General features: G+C 46.1%; 1 protein-coding gene across 1 annotated transcript; it reads left to right on the forward strand.

Annotated features, from left to right (window-relative positions):
• The first annotated feature begins 1549 nt into the window (after positions 1-1549).
• Positions 1550-16839, forward strand: MAPK13 (mitogen-activated protein kinase 13). Its single transcript, XM_056511374.1, has 12 exons — positions 1550-2098; positions 4994-5123; positions 5467-5525; positions 6533-6641; positions 7621-7650; positions 8069-8116; positions 9032-9146; positions 9494-9565; positions 10043-10122; positions 10568-10646; positions 11538-11714; positions 11990-16839. Exons 1-12 carry the CDS (start codon positions 1980-1982, stop codon positions 12067-12069), a joined length of 1098 nt encoding a protein of 365 aa, XP_056367349.1. The 5' UTR covers positions 1550-1979; the 3' UTR covers positions 12070-16839.
• Positions 16840-16919: the final 80 nt, after the last annotated feature.

The following is a 16919-nucleotide window of genomic DNA, read 5'->3' on the forward strand; positions in this document are numbered from 1 at the left end:
AACCCACAATCACTGAAGTTCTAGTCCTGAACCAAGGGAGGTGGAGCTGATCCCAACCAGGCAGCTGCTCCCCACTCCCACAGCAGCTGATTTGAGGAAAGATAAAGAGCAGCTCCATGAGGGGGCAAAAAGCCTCAACAGGACCAGTCGTCCTTTTGCTTTCTGGGAGAAAAAAAAAAAAAAAAAACAAAAACCAATCACCAGAACCCAAGACTTACAATTCCAGAAGGTGCTGTTACAATATATCTTGATCAGCAAAAGAATTCTAGAATCAATGAGAATTGAAGTGGGGGAAAAAAATAAAACACATCTATAAAGTCAAATTACTTAACTCATGAAGTTAACATGTAACTGTGCTCCAGCCAGTGGGGCCATCATAGGTGGGAACAACATGCTGGGAGTTTGGGTGGGAGGCCCATGATGAAATGTTTATTGCTAGAACAGAAGCACGGTCAAAATTTTAACCCTGATTGTTACCCCCAACTGTGCTGTAGAGGGTGCCTGGAGGATTTTTGGGTCATCCCACCACTTTTTTTTGTGGATTTAGCAGAGTTGGGCTCCCAGTTAGACTTGACCTTGAAGGTCTTTTCCAACCTGAAGGTTTCCACGATCTCTGAAGTTTCCTGTTTGATTTGGTCACTAAAGTTAACTCATCTCAGTACAGCCCAGACACACCCCAGCTATTCAGGACTCCCTAATTGGGCTCTGATTGCCTGAGTGAACCAGGCTGAGCCAGGGCTGTGTTCATCAAATAACCGAGGAGTTACATGTTTGCTGAAGGACCAGGAGCTTCTGCTGTGACACTCACAGGTGTATTTATAGACGAGCTGTGGATTATTTCCGGGCTGTGCTGCTGCAGGCAGGGCTGATGTACACAGACCCTGCCCTGTGCCCTGTCCCTGGTTGTGGTTATGAACACCAGGCTCTCCTGGGGCTGCTCGAGGAGCAGAAGGGTCGGTGCAGTGATTGCACATAAAGCAGGCACAGTGAATCTTCCCCACCCCCTGACTGTGCATTTCCTGTGGGACACCTTTGGATGGAAGGAGCAGAGGCTCTGGGCAGGGTGGAGAGCTGCTGGGGTAGAACAGTGTGCAGGCAGCTAGGCTGGCTTGGTAAGGCTCGGCTTAGTCACTTCCTTTGGGGAGTGGGGAGGATGCAGCTCCTGTGTGGGAGCCCCACCTCACGCTGCAGTGAAATGTTGAGGTGCTCTCTGCTTCCAGCAATGCTTCTTCTCGTGGGCCGGGTGTGCTGCGCGGGTTGGTCACAGCCACGGCTCTGCTGTGTCCGAGAGGAGCCGGGCAGGGCTGAGAGCTGCTGCACCCAGCAAAGCCCGGGGCACAAAGCGTTCTGGGGATCTTCCCACCCCACAGCTGCTCCTGAAACGCCCCGCAACAGCCACCTGGAGAGCCTCAGTTTGCTTCCAGCACCTCCCCTCTCTGCCTGGGAGAAAATCGCCACCGCTGTGACCCCGTGGTGCCCTTGGTCACGGGCCCGGAGCTGTCCATTGCACGAAGGATGTCCCCGAGTCTGACGCGATGCTGTGGCTTGTCCCCCGGATTCCCCGGCTCGACGAGTCCTTACTCATCCCTTGTTTGGAGGAGGGATTTCACGAGCCCTGTCCGACCCCGTGAGGATATTTCTGGGCTGATGGAGCAGCAGAGCGGGGCTGTGGATGACAGGGGCTGCCAGAGGCGGGTCCGAGCGGCGCTGGCTGCTCCCCTGCTGCAGCGCAGCCAGAGGCACCTGTACAGCACCGAGGCGTGTCAGGAAACCCGATGCCTCACCTCTGCCAATGTGGAGGCGGAGGGAGGAGGGCCCAAAGACATGTCCCTTCACGCTCGCGACAGCTGAAAACAGAGAAGGAAACTTGCTAGAGGCTCTTCCAGCAGCGCACGAAGCCTCCCTGTCCCGCTCTCACCCCAGGAGCCCTCCCGTACTCCACTACTCTGGGGGGGTGGCTGTCCCACACCCGCCGGGCGATGAACATCGCAAGGAGAAGAGGCTTTTACAGACAGGAGGTGAACAACACGCTGTGGGAGCTGCCCAGGAGATACGGATCCCTGCACCCGCTGGGCTCCGGGGCCTACGGCTCCGTCTGGTGAGTGGGGTCCTGCTCGCACCGGGGCTGTTTGAACTTCCGTGCCGGGGGCGAAACGAGGAGGTGCTTGGCAGCACCCCTCCATTAAAAGGGACATTTGCATGTGTGATGGGGACAGGCTGTCTCCTGCTCCAGAGCACGGCTGCAGACTCGCTCGCTTGAAGAAAATGTTTGGTCAGCGCGGGTGGGCAGCGGTGCCAGGGCAGCCGGGGGGTCACCTCGGCCCCGGGTTCACCTCGGCCCTGGGGTCAGGCAGATTTCGAGCTGCTTTGGGCTCGAGCTTGAGTGAAGGTTCCTGTCTGGCAGGAGGTGGGGAATGCCTGGGTGTCTGGAAGAGGTTTGTGGGTGATTGCAGAGGTGGAACACGCTGTCCTTGCTGCTCTGCCCCAGCAGCTGGAGGAAGCAGCTGGACAATGCAACCCTGACACTGCTTCCAGTTTGAAATCATAAAGTAGATAGGAATTACTGTAAACCAGGATCAGTAACAGACTGGGACTTCCTTCACGGCTGATGATAAACCCCAGCCCACAAAAGAGCAGCAGGAGCTGCTGTTAATTATTCAGCCGGGCAAAGCTGCCTGAAGCAAGAGCAAGCACAAGTGAGACATTGCTGGGTTTACACTGAGGAACCAGAGACGGCAGCTCTGAAAGGCTAAATATGAAACAGTCCATTGATAGGATCTGAATAGAGCCTTTATTTCATAACGTGCTGAGCTAAAAATAATAATAAAAAAAGGTGTGTCCGTTTTTATAGGTGTCGGGCAAAGTCTGGCCTGCCACTGACACTAATCCTGAAACCCTGGTGCCCTGGTTTTTTTTCTTTTTCCTGCAGATTCTAATTTGCAGAGAGGCACCCCTTCAGCTGCCCAGATGCATTTAGATTCTTAAGTAAGTCCTGCAAAATTAGGCAGGATTAGACTTGACTTTTAATTTATATTTGTACATTGTTCTCTGATTTTTATCACAGAGAAAATCAGGAAGAAAAATAAAGACAGGACCAAAAAAAAAAAAAAAAAAATAAAGAGAGAAATCCTTTCAAGTTTCCTTGCTCACATGAAAAAAACAAACATCAAAAGAAATCTTTACTGGTCCCTGTAAAACTCTCTGCTGCTATGGAGCTCTCAAGGAGGGAGGGAGAGGAGAGTGTTGGAGCAGCCCAGGGGTCTGTGGTGGGTTTGAATGGACAGAGCTCAGCAGGGAGAGCTCAGTGCCAATTCCTGTACAAAACTGAGACAGAAAATGAGGAGTTAGGATTTGCTGTCCTCTGCTGGGAATTGCTGAGAAAATTTCCTATTGCAGCATTATGCAGCAGCAGCTTTTATACCTTCTTGAGCAGCTGAGAAAATAACAGCAAAGGCTTCTTTCTGCTACTATTAATTTGCTAAAATCTGTAGTGATTTGGCTTCCAGCTGAGTGTAATTGTGCAAGAAGAATTTTCTGACCCCTCCAATGCTGGTCTTGCTGATCTCTACCAGCCAAGGCAGGGACACAGCTCTGCCTGCCCAAGGTCACCCCAAACTGCATCTGTTCACTAAATCTGTGTGGGGAGAGCATGGGGGGCTCTGAATGAATGGGCTCTGGGCTGAGCATCTCAGGCTCCACCTGCAGCTCTCCTGTGTTGGGTGCTGGGGTTAGATGTAAGTCAGCAGCCTGGGGGGTACCCTCAGATCAGGAAATCTGCCTTGGATTCTGCAGTTTGATTCCCTGGTCTGAGTCCCTTCCTCTATTTCCTGGCTCCTCAAAAATTGTATGCAGTGCTGTCCCCTCTGCTGGCATCTGCTGAAGTCCTGAAAGGGAGACAAAACCTTCCTCAGAGTCCTCCTATAACACCCTGCAGCATCTTCAGCACTTCAGCTGCCTTGTGTAGCTGTTCCTGCACTCCCTTTGCCTCTCCTGACTCAGTATTTATCAGTGCAAGGCTGGAGGATGCAGCTGGAAGCCATGGGACTGAACATGATGATTCACAGCTCTTCTGTTCCTGTGGGAGATGGGATAGGGATTTCTGAAGCACTGGGAACTGCTCAGGGAATCCACAGTGGGATTTGGCAGGGAAAAGCCTTTTTTTCATGTTTGCTTCTTGGGAGGGGTGAAAGAGGGGCTGAGACACCCCTGGAAAACACCACTGAGAGGCTGAATTACAGCTGTCTGTCTGAGAACCTCCCTTCCCTCCTTTGCAATCTGAGCAGGGACCTCCCGAGGAAGAGCAGCTGTCGCAGGGTTGATGTGTCCAGCTGCAAACAGCCAGTGAGACCAGCAGCAAGAACACAGCATGTCTGCAGCAATGGCTGCTGTAGCAGGTTTTCATCAGCTTTAGAGAAGAGTCTCATTTTCAGCCAAACCTGCTCTTACATAGAAGGGAATGTGTAATCAAGGATTCTGAACACAGCAGGATTAATTGCAGCAGCATTTTCAACATGTGATATCCACTGTCTTTGCTCCAGAACACAGTGAAGGCAGCTGGCCTGCCCTAAAATACAACAACCTCCAAGCAGATGGCAAAGCAGAAATTTCTATTTCTTTATTCACTTATCTCCATGCATTAGGGAAGAAGGCAGACTTAAAACTAATTCTGACCTTTAACCATTTGTGTTTCACTTTTCTCTCAGCTCTGTTACCTCCAGCTCATTTCTGCAGGTTGAAGGGAACAAAGATGAGCCACTCATGCTTTTCTTGGTGTCCCACCTCATCCCTCAAAGAGCACAGACTGTGGTGTGCTGCCCAAAGCCACACAGGGTAACATCTCTGTGTGCAGAGCTCCACTGAGCTCCCAAAGACCTTTCTCTGCTCTCCTGCAAGCACAGGAATCAGCTCTGCTCTAGGAGATGACCTGTGGGATTGCAGAATCCTTTAAAACCCACTGCTGACATCAGAATTGTTTTTTATTTTCCTGCTGCAGTTCAGCCATAGACAAGAAGACGGGGGAGAAAGTGGCCATCAAGAAGCTGTGCCGCCCATTCCAGTCCGAGATCTTTGCCAAGAGAGCCTACAGGGAGCTGATGCTGTTGAAGCACATGCAGCATGAGAATGTGAGTGCTCATCTCTTCCTGCTGACACAGGGGTGTTTCCTTGCCACCTGGGAGCAAGTCCTTTTGGTGGCATCACCTGTGTTTTAATTGATGTTTGGTATGTGCAGGCAGTCTCAGGGTTTACCTGTGACCTGTTTGCTGTGCCCAGGCTGGAGCAGGTGTTTAATGGGTGAGCCCAGGTATTAGTAAGAGGGAAAACATTTGTGCAGCATCAGTGAGGAGTCCCTGTGTTCCTCAGATGGAATTCTCTGTGTTCACTGGCATGTGCCAATGGAGAGCTGCTGAGTGCATGTGCACAGCAGATGCTTTCCAGATTTAAATGTGGGCTTCTCTCCTTCCTCAGGTCATTGGGCTGCTTGATGTCTTCACCTCCACTGCCTCCTACCAGGGCTTCCAGGACTTGTAAGTCTGGAGTAGTTTGCTCTGTGTAGACTTAACTATTTTCCAAGACAGCTGTGTTTTAGCAGAGGGCTGAGGTGCAAAGGGACCAGACTAGAATCCAGGCATCCCCAAATAAGTCAGAGAACCCAGAGCACACAGCAGCTGCCATGGCTGACACACCCAGAGCACGTGAGCAGCCCCCACCCCTGTTCACAGCTGGGACACCACAGCATGCACAGCCCAGGCTGAGCAATGAGGATGTGTCACATTCCATGGTGCCTCACATAGGGTGACCCAAGCTAGCACTGGGTGACTGCTGAGCTAAGGGGCTGCTCTCACAATGGGAGAAGTATTGTTCATTAGGCCTCAGGGCAATTAAACTCAGAATTTGAAAGATCTGTCCTTCTTCTCTGCTTGATTCTGACTCTCCTCAATTAATTTTTTTGGCACGTTCCCTCCATGCAGTCATGTGGGACAAGCCCTTTTACCTTCCCCACCACTGCAGATGAGCAGTGTGTGCCTGGGTTTGGGGTTTGGCTGATGGCTGAGGGTTAGCAGCCTGCAGGAGGAGCATTTGAAGGTTCTCAGAGCAGTTCCTGCAGGAAGACCATCAATTAATTAGCAGCCTCAGCAGGCAGATACTGAAGGAAGCTGGAGAACATTACAATGACAAATTTGGGAGCCAGTGCAGCTGTTTTGCTGTGTAAGATGTTTCAGCTCCTGGGTGGTGAAAGGCTGTTCAAAACTGAACTTCACTTGAGGTCTAAACTAATTCAGGATCTTGAAGATTCTTGTTCTTAATTGACATCAGATATCTGATTTCAGGGGAGGAGAAAGAGCAATTTTCAGAACAGGCTGAAATTCCAGCTTCTCTGCAGGATGTGCTAGTTAGCCAGGAACAGTCACAACAACTCATCTTCCTCACAGTGAGTTACACAGCCAGAAAAACCAAACTTAGTGAGAACAAGGCTAGCCTGGTCCCCTGCATTTTTCTTCCAGACTCAGGGCCTTGTCTTACTGCCTTTTAGCTACCTGGTGATGCCATACATGCGGACAGATTTACAAAAGATCATGGGACATGAATTCAGTGACGAAAAGATCCAGTACCTGGTCTACCAAATGCTGAAAGGGCTGAAGGTAGGTGGGGCTGGAGGAGTTTGGTGACTCCCTGTGTCTCTGTGTCACCTCTGGGTTGACCCTAACTAAACTCCCCTCCAATACTCTCCAGGAGGATGTGGGAGTTTTTGCATCCCCTCAGAACAGGTGTTGGCTGTTGAACCATTCCTGTTCCAGCACATATCAATAAAATGAGTGTTTGCTTACATCAGTCAGTCGAGTATCAAAGGAATCTGCAGCCACAGGCCTTGGGATGGCTCTTCCATGGCAGCACCTGCTCTCTCTGCCTTCCCAAGCCCTCAGCAAAACTCTGCACAGAGAGGGAGAGGCTGGCAGCAGCAGGAGCTTCTCTCAACCATCACAGAAGCTCTCAGGGAGAACACAGAGGGAATGATTTTCTGTTCAGCAGCATGAGGAAAGAATGTGTTCCTGTAAATGGCTCTGAGGGAGCTGAAAGCAATCACTGCAAACTCTGGGATGCAGAGACAGAGCTTTCCAGCTGTCCTCTCACATCCTCCACCTGGAGTCACAGCAGTGACTTACAGGCATCAATGGGCTCACCTGAGTCACACCTGTCCCAGGTCACTGCTACCTTGAGTTTAAATAAAGGTTTGACTGGTGTGCTAAAAACCCTGTAGTCAGTTTTGCAATTTTTTGTTTTTGGACTGAGATAATTTTTTTGAACACCCAAAATAACCATGTCATCTGCTGTAACCTTGATGAATTTGATAGTTTGAAGCTGTTGTTGTACTTGCTCTAAGGAGCTTCATCCCTCTTCTGCTCTGTGCATCTTCTTTAGACTGGCAATAGCACTGTAAATACTGTCAGTAAGTTGGGACAGAAATTATTTTTCAAACTTCTGCCCTAGGGACCAGGGCCCTTTAAAAGGCTGCAGAAGTTTGTTCTCAGCAAGTTCTTGTTTGTAGCTCCCATTTCTCTGCTGGAGAACAGAAAATTTTGTCTGCTGGTGATCACATTGTGACTTCTTTTTTTATTGCAGTATATTCATTCAGCTGGCATCGTCCACAGGGTAAGTTCATGTGTGCTCTTATTCTGATTTTTGTCTAAGAAACACAGCATAATGATAAAGTTAATAAATTCCTAACCATCATTTCATTAATAGCATTGTCTGCTCTAATTTTCCATCCTACATACTATATATGTTTGGATTTACTAATACATGCAGTATTTTGAGAAAATGCTGTATTTTCTGATAGGGTGAGAAGCATTTTATGCTTTCTGAATTAAAACAGTTTCAGAAAATAATCAAACAGTAATCTAAAGCTGTACAGCATAGCAGGCATGGTGTTTATTCAGTCATTTGCTGAATTGATACTGAACCTGGGGTGTTATGGGACCACATCAAAGGCAAGCTGAGGTTCAACTGAGAGTTGTGTTGATGGATTGCAACTTGAAACATCCAATTTTTCTGCTCCTGTCTGTTGTAGGACCTGAAGCCAAGTAACCTGGCTGTGAATGAAGACTGCCAGCTGAAGGTAGGTGGCAGAAGCACTGTGCAGCACAGCAGCTCGTGGAGGAGCTGCTCTGCCAGCAGGAAATTGGCACTGTCATGTTTCCTCTTCCCTCCTGAGCCTCCATTCCAGGCCTTGTGTTCCTTGGCAGCTGCAGCAGAGGGAAATACTCCCCTGCTGATGTCACTTGCTGAATCAGGACACAAGACCTCAAATGAGCCTTGTGTCACTGTAATCCTCATGGATGGCAGTGTGTAATGACTTCCTAGAGAAATGCAGCACTGCTGAGCAATGCTTGCAGCAGGTGAATGATCCCTGAAGGGTAACTGCATCCAGCTGCAGTTGCCCCTTGGTTTTCATGGACATTGTGGCTGTGATTCCAGACAAAATCATTTTCAGGGCTGCTCAGAAGGGTTTGCTTGCTGCTGGCTGGTGTGGTGCTCTAGCATGCATTTTCTGTAATGTGTATTTCAGGGAGTGGCTCTGCTGCCCATAAAGGTTGGGTCAAGCTTGTTCATCTTCAGCATTGAGGGAGAGGCCATGCTGTGTCACCTGCAAGGTGTTCTTGTAGGAAAGGGTGAGTTGGGGTGACCTGGAGCATGCCTTCACCACCAGGTCACAGACCAACTCCAGTAAAGCACATGGACTCAAAACTTAAGCTTCAAGAAAGGCAGTGACCTTCCAGGGAGCACAGAGCACTGATCCTTTCAGCAGGCTCTTCTCATGACAATGGGGTTTGCAGCTGGCTTGCAATTTACAGTGGAATTAAGACATATTAATTCTTTGAACCATCCCATGGGTGTCTGTGGTGTAGTTGGAGCTTTGTTATTATCTGATTGGAGCTATTTCATTTTATCTTACAAGTAGTCTCACTTGCCCATAGGATTTCTCTTTTCTCTCCTGCCCTCCCTTCTCCTTATTCTTCCTTTGGCACTGCAGATCCTGGATTTTGGCCTGGCCAGACAGGCTGATGCTGAGATGACTGGCTACGTGGTCACACGGTGGTACAGAGCCCCAGAAGTCATCCTGAACTGGATGCATTACAACCAGACAGGTGAGCAGCCCTGCCCCAGCAGTGACTCCCTCTGATGAGCTGGGGGATCCTGCTGGCTCAAATCTCACAGAATTGCCCAGCTCTTTTTCCTCTCTATCATCAGTGCTCCCTGGAGTAGAGGAGGTACCAGAGGTGTTGCACAGTTCCCAGAGCTGGTGCTTGCAGGAAATGATGAAAGCAGAGATTTTAGCAGCACAGAAAGAACAGAGGAGGGTGGGAGGGAGTGAAATTTAAATCAGTGCTTGCTGCAAGCAACAGCCAAAGCGACAACCCCAGCAACCACTGCTGCCTTTATAATTTTTTTTCTCCTTCCTTTTCCCCCCCACTTCCTTTTTCTCTCTGAACAGTGGATATCTGGTCTATTGGCTGTATCATGGCAGAAATGCTGACTGGGAAAACACTCTTTAAAGGAAAAGACTGTATCCTTTCAAGCTGAACCTTTTCCCTAAACAGAGTAATAATTCTTGGTGTGTGAAAGGGTTTTTATGAATGAGACAACTGAAAAAAAACAGGTGTCAGTCTGGTTTTTTAGGAGGTAATCACAAAGATCAGACTTTTTGGGGAGGAAAACAGAAGGGGACCTAAGAAATACACCTCTGTGGTGGCATGGTTCTTCACCAGTGTTCAACCTTGTGTGGCCATAGCTCCTTTCCCAAAGCTTTGCATGTCCTTCCAAGCCCATGGATGTGTGTCCTGGCATAGCTGTGCCAGAAAAACGATGGAAAAGGCATGCCAGGAAGAAAGGCTTGGAGCTCTTTTTGCCAGTCTAATGAATCTCTACTTGTGAGACTGTGCTGGGTTTGTATCATGAGCTAATTGTGCTCTCACAGGCTGAGCTGGGGTGGGGGTGTCCAGGGTTTGCCCCTCAAAGGGTGGTCTTTAACACAGCTTGCCAGACCTGGATCAACTGACCCAGATCCTGAAAGTAACAGGGCACCCAGGAGAGGACTTCTTGGAGAAGCTGGAGGACAAGGCGGTAAGGAGGTTCCCTGTGGGTTTGGCTCCTGCTGGCAGAGCTGTCAGGGGCAGGGTTGTGTTTGGCATGGGAGAGGTGCTGCCTCCAGAGCAGGGAGTGCAGCAGCAGCCTTTTCCCTGGGCAAGGAAGGCATTTCTCTGTGCTGGTGGCACATCTGATGGAGCTGGTGCTACTTTGGGAAAGGCTGTGCTTGGCAGGGGTCCCACTGAGGGGCCTGATGTCCCAGCACCACCAATCCTCTCTGTTCTCCAGCTTGCCTCTTAAAACAGAAGTATTTCTCTGTCTTGACCAATAAAAATGAGTTCCATGTAAACTGCTTGCTGAAATGGGACATCTGGGATGCTTTGCTCTTCTCTTATTTGCCTTTGCTCATCAGAGCCATGAGGCTGAGAGCTGTATTTCACACCTGTCCACGTGCAGTAACTGTGCTTTCCTTCCTCTTCAGGCAAAGAGTTATATCAAGTCCCTTCCTAAAATCCCCAAGAAGGATTTGTCTGTGCTCTTCCCTAAAGCAAATCCTCAGGGTAAGTAATCTCCAGCATTTTTCATGAGTTTTCACAGCTGGAAAAGAGAGAAGATCACTGCCACAGCCCCAACTTTATTTCTCCTTCTCATAATTTCTTGCTACTTTTTTCCCTTGCAGTTTGTGCCCCTTCCCTTCCTCAGGGAAAATGTGTATAAATTAAAAGCAGAATTATCTTTTATTTGCATTATAATGATGATGTTCTGCTGTTCTTGGCCATTTACTACTTTTATTTTCATTATTATTTTTACATGTAGATCCTGTTTGTTGAATACTTGGATATAGCAATACGTAACAGACAGCTGATGTGAAATTTTCAGAGTAAGAATTAATGTCTAAGAAAGAACTCTCTTCCCAGGTAGCTTAGAGGTGAGAGCAGACAAAACTCTTTTAGAAACTGAATGGAAGAAAGTCTAAAATGTTAGAACCAAGTGGGAATGGGGCTGACAGACTAGACAGCATCTGAGTTTGCTGCCCTCCTCTTTACCAGGGATGTATAGGTTTCTATACAGATTACTCATGTTAAGACTCCTTTGAGATGCAAGGCTCTGAATGAAGGCAGATTATTAAAACTGAAAAATATCTTGAGGTTACTGGCTTACTCCTCACGTTTCTGCAGCCCAGTCTGTGCAGCAAGGCTTATTCAAGTCTAATTTGTTATTTCTGTACAATTTAACTTCTGTTAGTAAGAGCTTCCTGAGGCTGCTGCTGGGCAGATTTTGTATCTCCACTGATGGGAGCTCCTTGCTGCCTTGGCCAGGTTGAGGAATCTCTTCAGGGTTCAGGTCTGGAGGTGAAACACTGGAAATACCAGTGCCAGACCTGCAGGGCTCATGCACAGGGTGCCTGTGCTCCCCTGCACCTTGCCTAGCCCTGTTCCCATCCTCTACAGCTGTGGACCTGCTGGACAAGATGTTGCAGCTGGATGTGGAAAAGCGTCTCACAGCAACAGAGGCCTTGGCTCACCCCTACTTCGACCAGTTCCGAGATATTGAGGAGGAGACAGAGGCACAACACTCCTATGATGATTCTCTGGAACGTGAAAAGCTTTCAATAGAAGAGTGGAAAAGTAAGTTTATTTTCTTTGAGGTTCCTGTCTAACAGGGGACTTTCCTACCCCTCTTTCTTGCCTGTACAGATGCTGAGGAAGGCTGTGATTGCCTGTGCCTAATGGCAGTGCACATATCTCTTGATTTTATACATTCACCAAAGATCTCTTCAGCTCTTCAGGCAGACTTTTTTTGTCTTTATCCTTTGTCTCTCTTTCTGCACATCCACCACTCCAACTTTTATTTGTGTCCTCTAAAATCACACATTCATGGTTATTCTGTTCTGTTTTTCAAGAGCACATTTACAAGGAGATCCTGACCTTCAGTCCCTTTGCACGGAAGGATTCAAAGAAGAGAAGTGGGATGTCATTATAGCAACGGTGCAGCTGTGGCTGGGACTCAGTTCTCCTTGATGACTCAAATTCACTCCACACTGCCTTGCTGGTGGCCAACTTTTGGCCTGTGGACCTCTCTCCATGTGCCAACACAAGGATGACACCATGCTGAGAGCACTGGACTTTGTTCTAGTAAAGGGGAAGCACCCCAGATAGTTTTTGACATAAAAGACAAATATATTCTTGTTGAAACTTTAAATGGGAGAATTTTACATGGTGTTTCTTTTTTTTTTTTTCCTGTATTTGTCTATTTGAGAGAGGAGGGGTTTAATTCTTGCTCATTAGTCTTTTCAAGCACGGGGTTTAGTACATTAATTATGGATGAGGTAAAGAAAAAGGAAGTGACTCCTGAGCAAAAGGATCAGAAATACTGAATTTCAGCATAACAAGACCTTAACCAATCTCACTCTGCTGTTTCCTGCTTCCCTGAGCAGCCAGCAGAGCAAGACTGCTGGGATGGGGTCAGCTCTGGGGCACCAGGGGACTGGCCTGTGTTCAGAGCAGCTACAAACTCAGCCTCTCATCTTATACACAAAATTTTGCTCAGATGCTTCCCCTCCAAAGAGCTACTGCCTCTTTTTTTTAATTATTATTTTTCCCCTGCTTATTTCATTCTCTGGGATTTGATCAGTGCTGTCTCCTCCTCACTGCCAACAGCAAACACAGCCTGGGAATTCAAGGCCTCTTCCCACAGTGCCAGACTGGGAGTCCCAAGCAGCTGCACAAGTTAGCTTGAATATGGATCTGCAGGAAGTTTTCCAGCTGTGCTGAAACTGGGGTATCTGCAGGCCCACAGCTTATCAATACAGTCACTTGATAGTGCAGACACAACTGCTGGTTGTGATAACACCTGTGGACTTCAACACCTTCTTCCCTATGGTGATCAGGCATGTTCAGCCAATCATTCCAAAGTCCATCCCAAGGGATCTGTGCCCAGAGCCAAGGGCCTTCTCTGTATCAGAGCTCAGAGCACAGAGTTCTCAGGACTAGAGAAAAGTATTGAGAAGTTATTTGACCTCAGTAATACACACAGTGATTCTCAACTCCCCTCCTCTTCTATAGCTGCTGACTTATTTTGGTTTGGTTTAGCCAGGTTGTTTGTTTTCAGTACTCTCTAATTTTCTTCTTAAGTAATGTTCAGTTTTGCTGTACAGACCACAAGTATGGGAAAACTGCAACATTTCCAGAATTTTCTGATCTCTCTTCTCCACTGGGAACTGGACACAGTGATGTCATGTTACTTGGCTGCCTCCCTGCTGCAGCTCATGGCATGCAGCACAGGATAACCCTGCAGTGACTGCAGTTTTTGATAGGATGGTGTTGATGTTTGCCTACTGCACAGATGGCCCATGATGATAAGGGAAGGTTTCTCTTGGCTCCTATCTGTCTGGGTCATGCACAAGCCCTTTGCTTCACTCCTCTCTTAGGTAGGGACAGAACTGTTGTGATGTGTCCTCAATTCCCAGGAAACTCAATGATTTCTCATGCAGCACTCTTTTGTAAAGAGCTGGGCTGGGGGGTATGCAGTAATGTTCTGCTATCTCTGTCCTGAAAAACACAGCTTGATGAGGTTTAGGCTTCATTCTTTCCTCTTGCTAAGGAACAACCTCCCTTTTACTTGAATGCCCTCCTTCAAAAGGGGGTAGGTAGGCCTGAAGAGTTTTCTGTCTCAGTAATGATGGCTGGGGAAGAAAACATCCTCATGCTAAAGGAATGTACTGAGTAGTCTGCTGGTAGTTGAAAAGGAACTTGGATAGTTTTAAAGAATAATTTAGAATGCCCTTTGGGAATTCTGTCTGAGCAGAGGACAAGCATGAAGAGGCACTGGGGACATCTGATACAAATAGGTGTGAGAAGAACAATTGTGAGCATAACTGAGTAGGGCACACAGATTTTGCAAATATCAGTCTCACTTGTTTTAGGGAAAGCACATAAAGGCTCTTCAGCATCAGTCTTTCTGCTGAGCATACTCTCACTTTCAGGGACTGGGTTCTGGGTTTCTCAGTAGGTTTACACTTACCTTGAATGCTCTGAAATTGCAAGAGCAATCCCAACAGCTGCTGTGTGGGCTCCATGCTCTGGTTTCATTCATTCACCCACCAACCCCATACAGTGAGAGAACACTGTGCAAAAAGATTACCCCATACCCCAACAAATGTGGGGAGCAGGTGCTCTGTAAGCCTAGCAACCCTGGAGATGTATTCATATTTGGTTTTTTGTGGTATGTATCATCCAAGAACTCAAAATAGTAGAAAATGTAGCAGGTTGGTAGTGGAGTATCTGTACAAACCAACCATCCCAGTGCTCCTGGCATCTGAGAATGTGTTTCAATGAACAGCAACAAGCTACCAGAAGGGAGAGGTGGGGGAAATCCTATTGACATTTCCTGAAAGGAGTTTGAAAAAACACCTTCTTGACAGAGCCAGTGACTCAGGCCAAGGCTGGAATCCTTCACAATCAGCACCAGAACCAAGAGGGGGTGTGTGACCCTGACAGACACTGTGAGTCAAGGCAGGAATTACCTCATGCAGAGGTGCAGCAGTGCCTGGTGCATGACTCACACTGACACATAATTCATGGACATTCCTTTCATTACAAGTATAGTTTACATACTTAAAAATACAAAACCAAGTGATAAAAACCCCTCAGCTATTAAGCAGTCCAAAATTCCATAAATCAGGCCAGCCAAAAATATGTTTGCTGTTTGTACTGAGTTTGTATGATAAAAATTGACAAGGTTATATATGGATGGAATTTTTGTGTCTGTCTCAGATAACATACAGAATGGAATGCTATTTACTTGCTAGTCTTACATTCATTTCTGACTTCCAAATATTTTTTTTTTTTAATTTGGAAAATAAAGCCTTCAGAAAGTCTTTCTCTGTAAGTTTGACAGTTAATTAGGTCTGTGAAGTTGCAACTTTATGGGGCCTATTTCTTAGATACTTGCACATGTAGGTGGGAAATAAAAGCAGATGAAGGAATGATTATTTTATTTTCTTAAGAGATGCCACAAAATTAGAGGATTTTTAAAGAGCAATAATAGCAGCTGTGTTTTTGATACCACCTAGAAACCTTTCAGTGCACAATTGTGAAAATTTCCACAGCCTCTTAGAAAACTACTTATTTCATTCTGTAGGAAAAAGACACATCATCTGTTTTCATATTTAACATTTTCACATTTTAGGTAAGAGAGTAAACAAATAATGTTCACGTTTTAAGTATGTGATAATGAGGAAGAAGAAAAACATAGAAAATCATAAACACATCTGAGAATTCTAGTGAGATTCTCTACAAAGGATGGTAATACCTTTTCATATTCCCATGTCTTGCTGTTGCCTGAGCAACCAGGGAAAGCGTTCCTAATCCTCTGCATTTTTCCTGTATCATGGGTCAGCAGAATGTTGGCTGGAAACGTGATTATGGCTGTTTTTCTTTTCACAGCTGAGAGAAATAAAACAAGAAAGATTGAATGAAGATCAGAATAGCCACTAATAATTTGTTTTGCCCCCAAAAGGATGGACACTCACTGCACTAATTGTATTTATCATGGAATCATTCAGGCTGGAAAAGGCCATTAAGACCATTGAGTCCAAATCTACACTGAAAATGTCAAAGTTTCCAGGTGAATTGTGGTTTAGGGGATGTTTTGCCTCATTTCTCTCTACAAGGCCATTTTCTGAGCACATGAGCTTACATAGCTTTTAATGTGATGTTCAGCTGGTGCTGGCTCACAGCTGATTCAGTCAGCTCTCCTTTTTTGTTGGAATGCACTCCACTAAATAATACTGAAGGGTTAGTGCATTATATCTGCAACCCTCATTGATTTGCTGTTACATGGAAGTGAGTTAACTTCTTTTAGCCAAGGTTGGCTGGAAAAATAAAAATTCTCCTGCCATAAACCATAATTTCAGATCTCTCTTCAGAACACTTCAGCTGGAAAAAAAAAAAAAAAGTTTTAAAATTAGAGGACATTGAGATTAAAAAAAATAAGGACCATTGAGGAGGTAGTAAGATCCACAAGCTGGGTGCTTGTGTAACCTCTCTGATCTTAGTGAGGATGAAGAGGGTTATAAATATATACATAAAATTCCAGTGAAAATACATGGCAACTGAGGCTTATCACTTTTGAGATATCAGGTTTTAACCTTTAATGCATAAGGGACCTGTTTAGCAATTGCTCTAATTTCAGCAATTTTGAAGAAAACTGCAGCAGAACAAACAGCCAGAGACACAAACATAATTCAGTTTTGAGGCTTAATAAATCAACACAGAAAAAGGTCAGCTCTCAATTTTAAATGATAATTCTCTTCCCTTTTTTAACATGTTTTATATGCTTGAATAAACATGGAGGAAATTGTAATATGATTGAAGGTGCCTGACTCTGTTTGAGGTGTCTTGGCTGGTGCTTTCATTTGAAGTAACATCACTAATTTTGCACTTGCACCCTTTAAAAACTGGGACAGCAAAGGAATTGAATTAAGCTGTGCCTCTGGGATTTGAGAGAAGTTTAGGATGTTTTTTCAAATAATGCATTAGTTCCACAGCTTTGATATAAAACTAAATGATGAATAACTGGTTTTGATGTTGTAACACATGGCCCTCAGCTATCAGAGATGTCTGGACATTTCTATGCACAAGTCATCCCACTGTTCTTAATAGGGAACCTAATATGATTATAATAAGCTAATTCCAGTGCATATTTAAGAGTATAAAGTTTCAAAATTGAGGTCTAAAATGAAAGGGTTTTCAAAAGTTGGTCATACTAAAAAGAAAAAAAAAAAAGTAAAAAAAAAAAAAAAAAAAAAAAAAAAAAAAAAAAAAAAAGTA

Source organism: Oenanthe melanoleuca, chromosome 26 (genome assembly GCF_029582105.1).
Source record: "Oenanthe melanoleuca isolate GR-GAL-2019-014 chromosome 26, OMel1.0, whole genome shotgun sequence".
NCBI classification, from domain to species: domain Eukaryota; kingdom Metazoa; phylum Chordata; class Aves; order Passeriformes; family Muscicapidae; genus Oenanthe; species Oenanthe melanoleuca.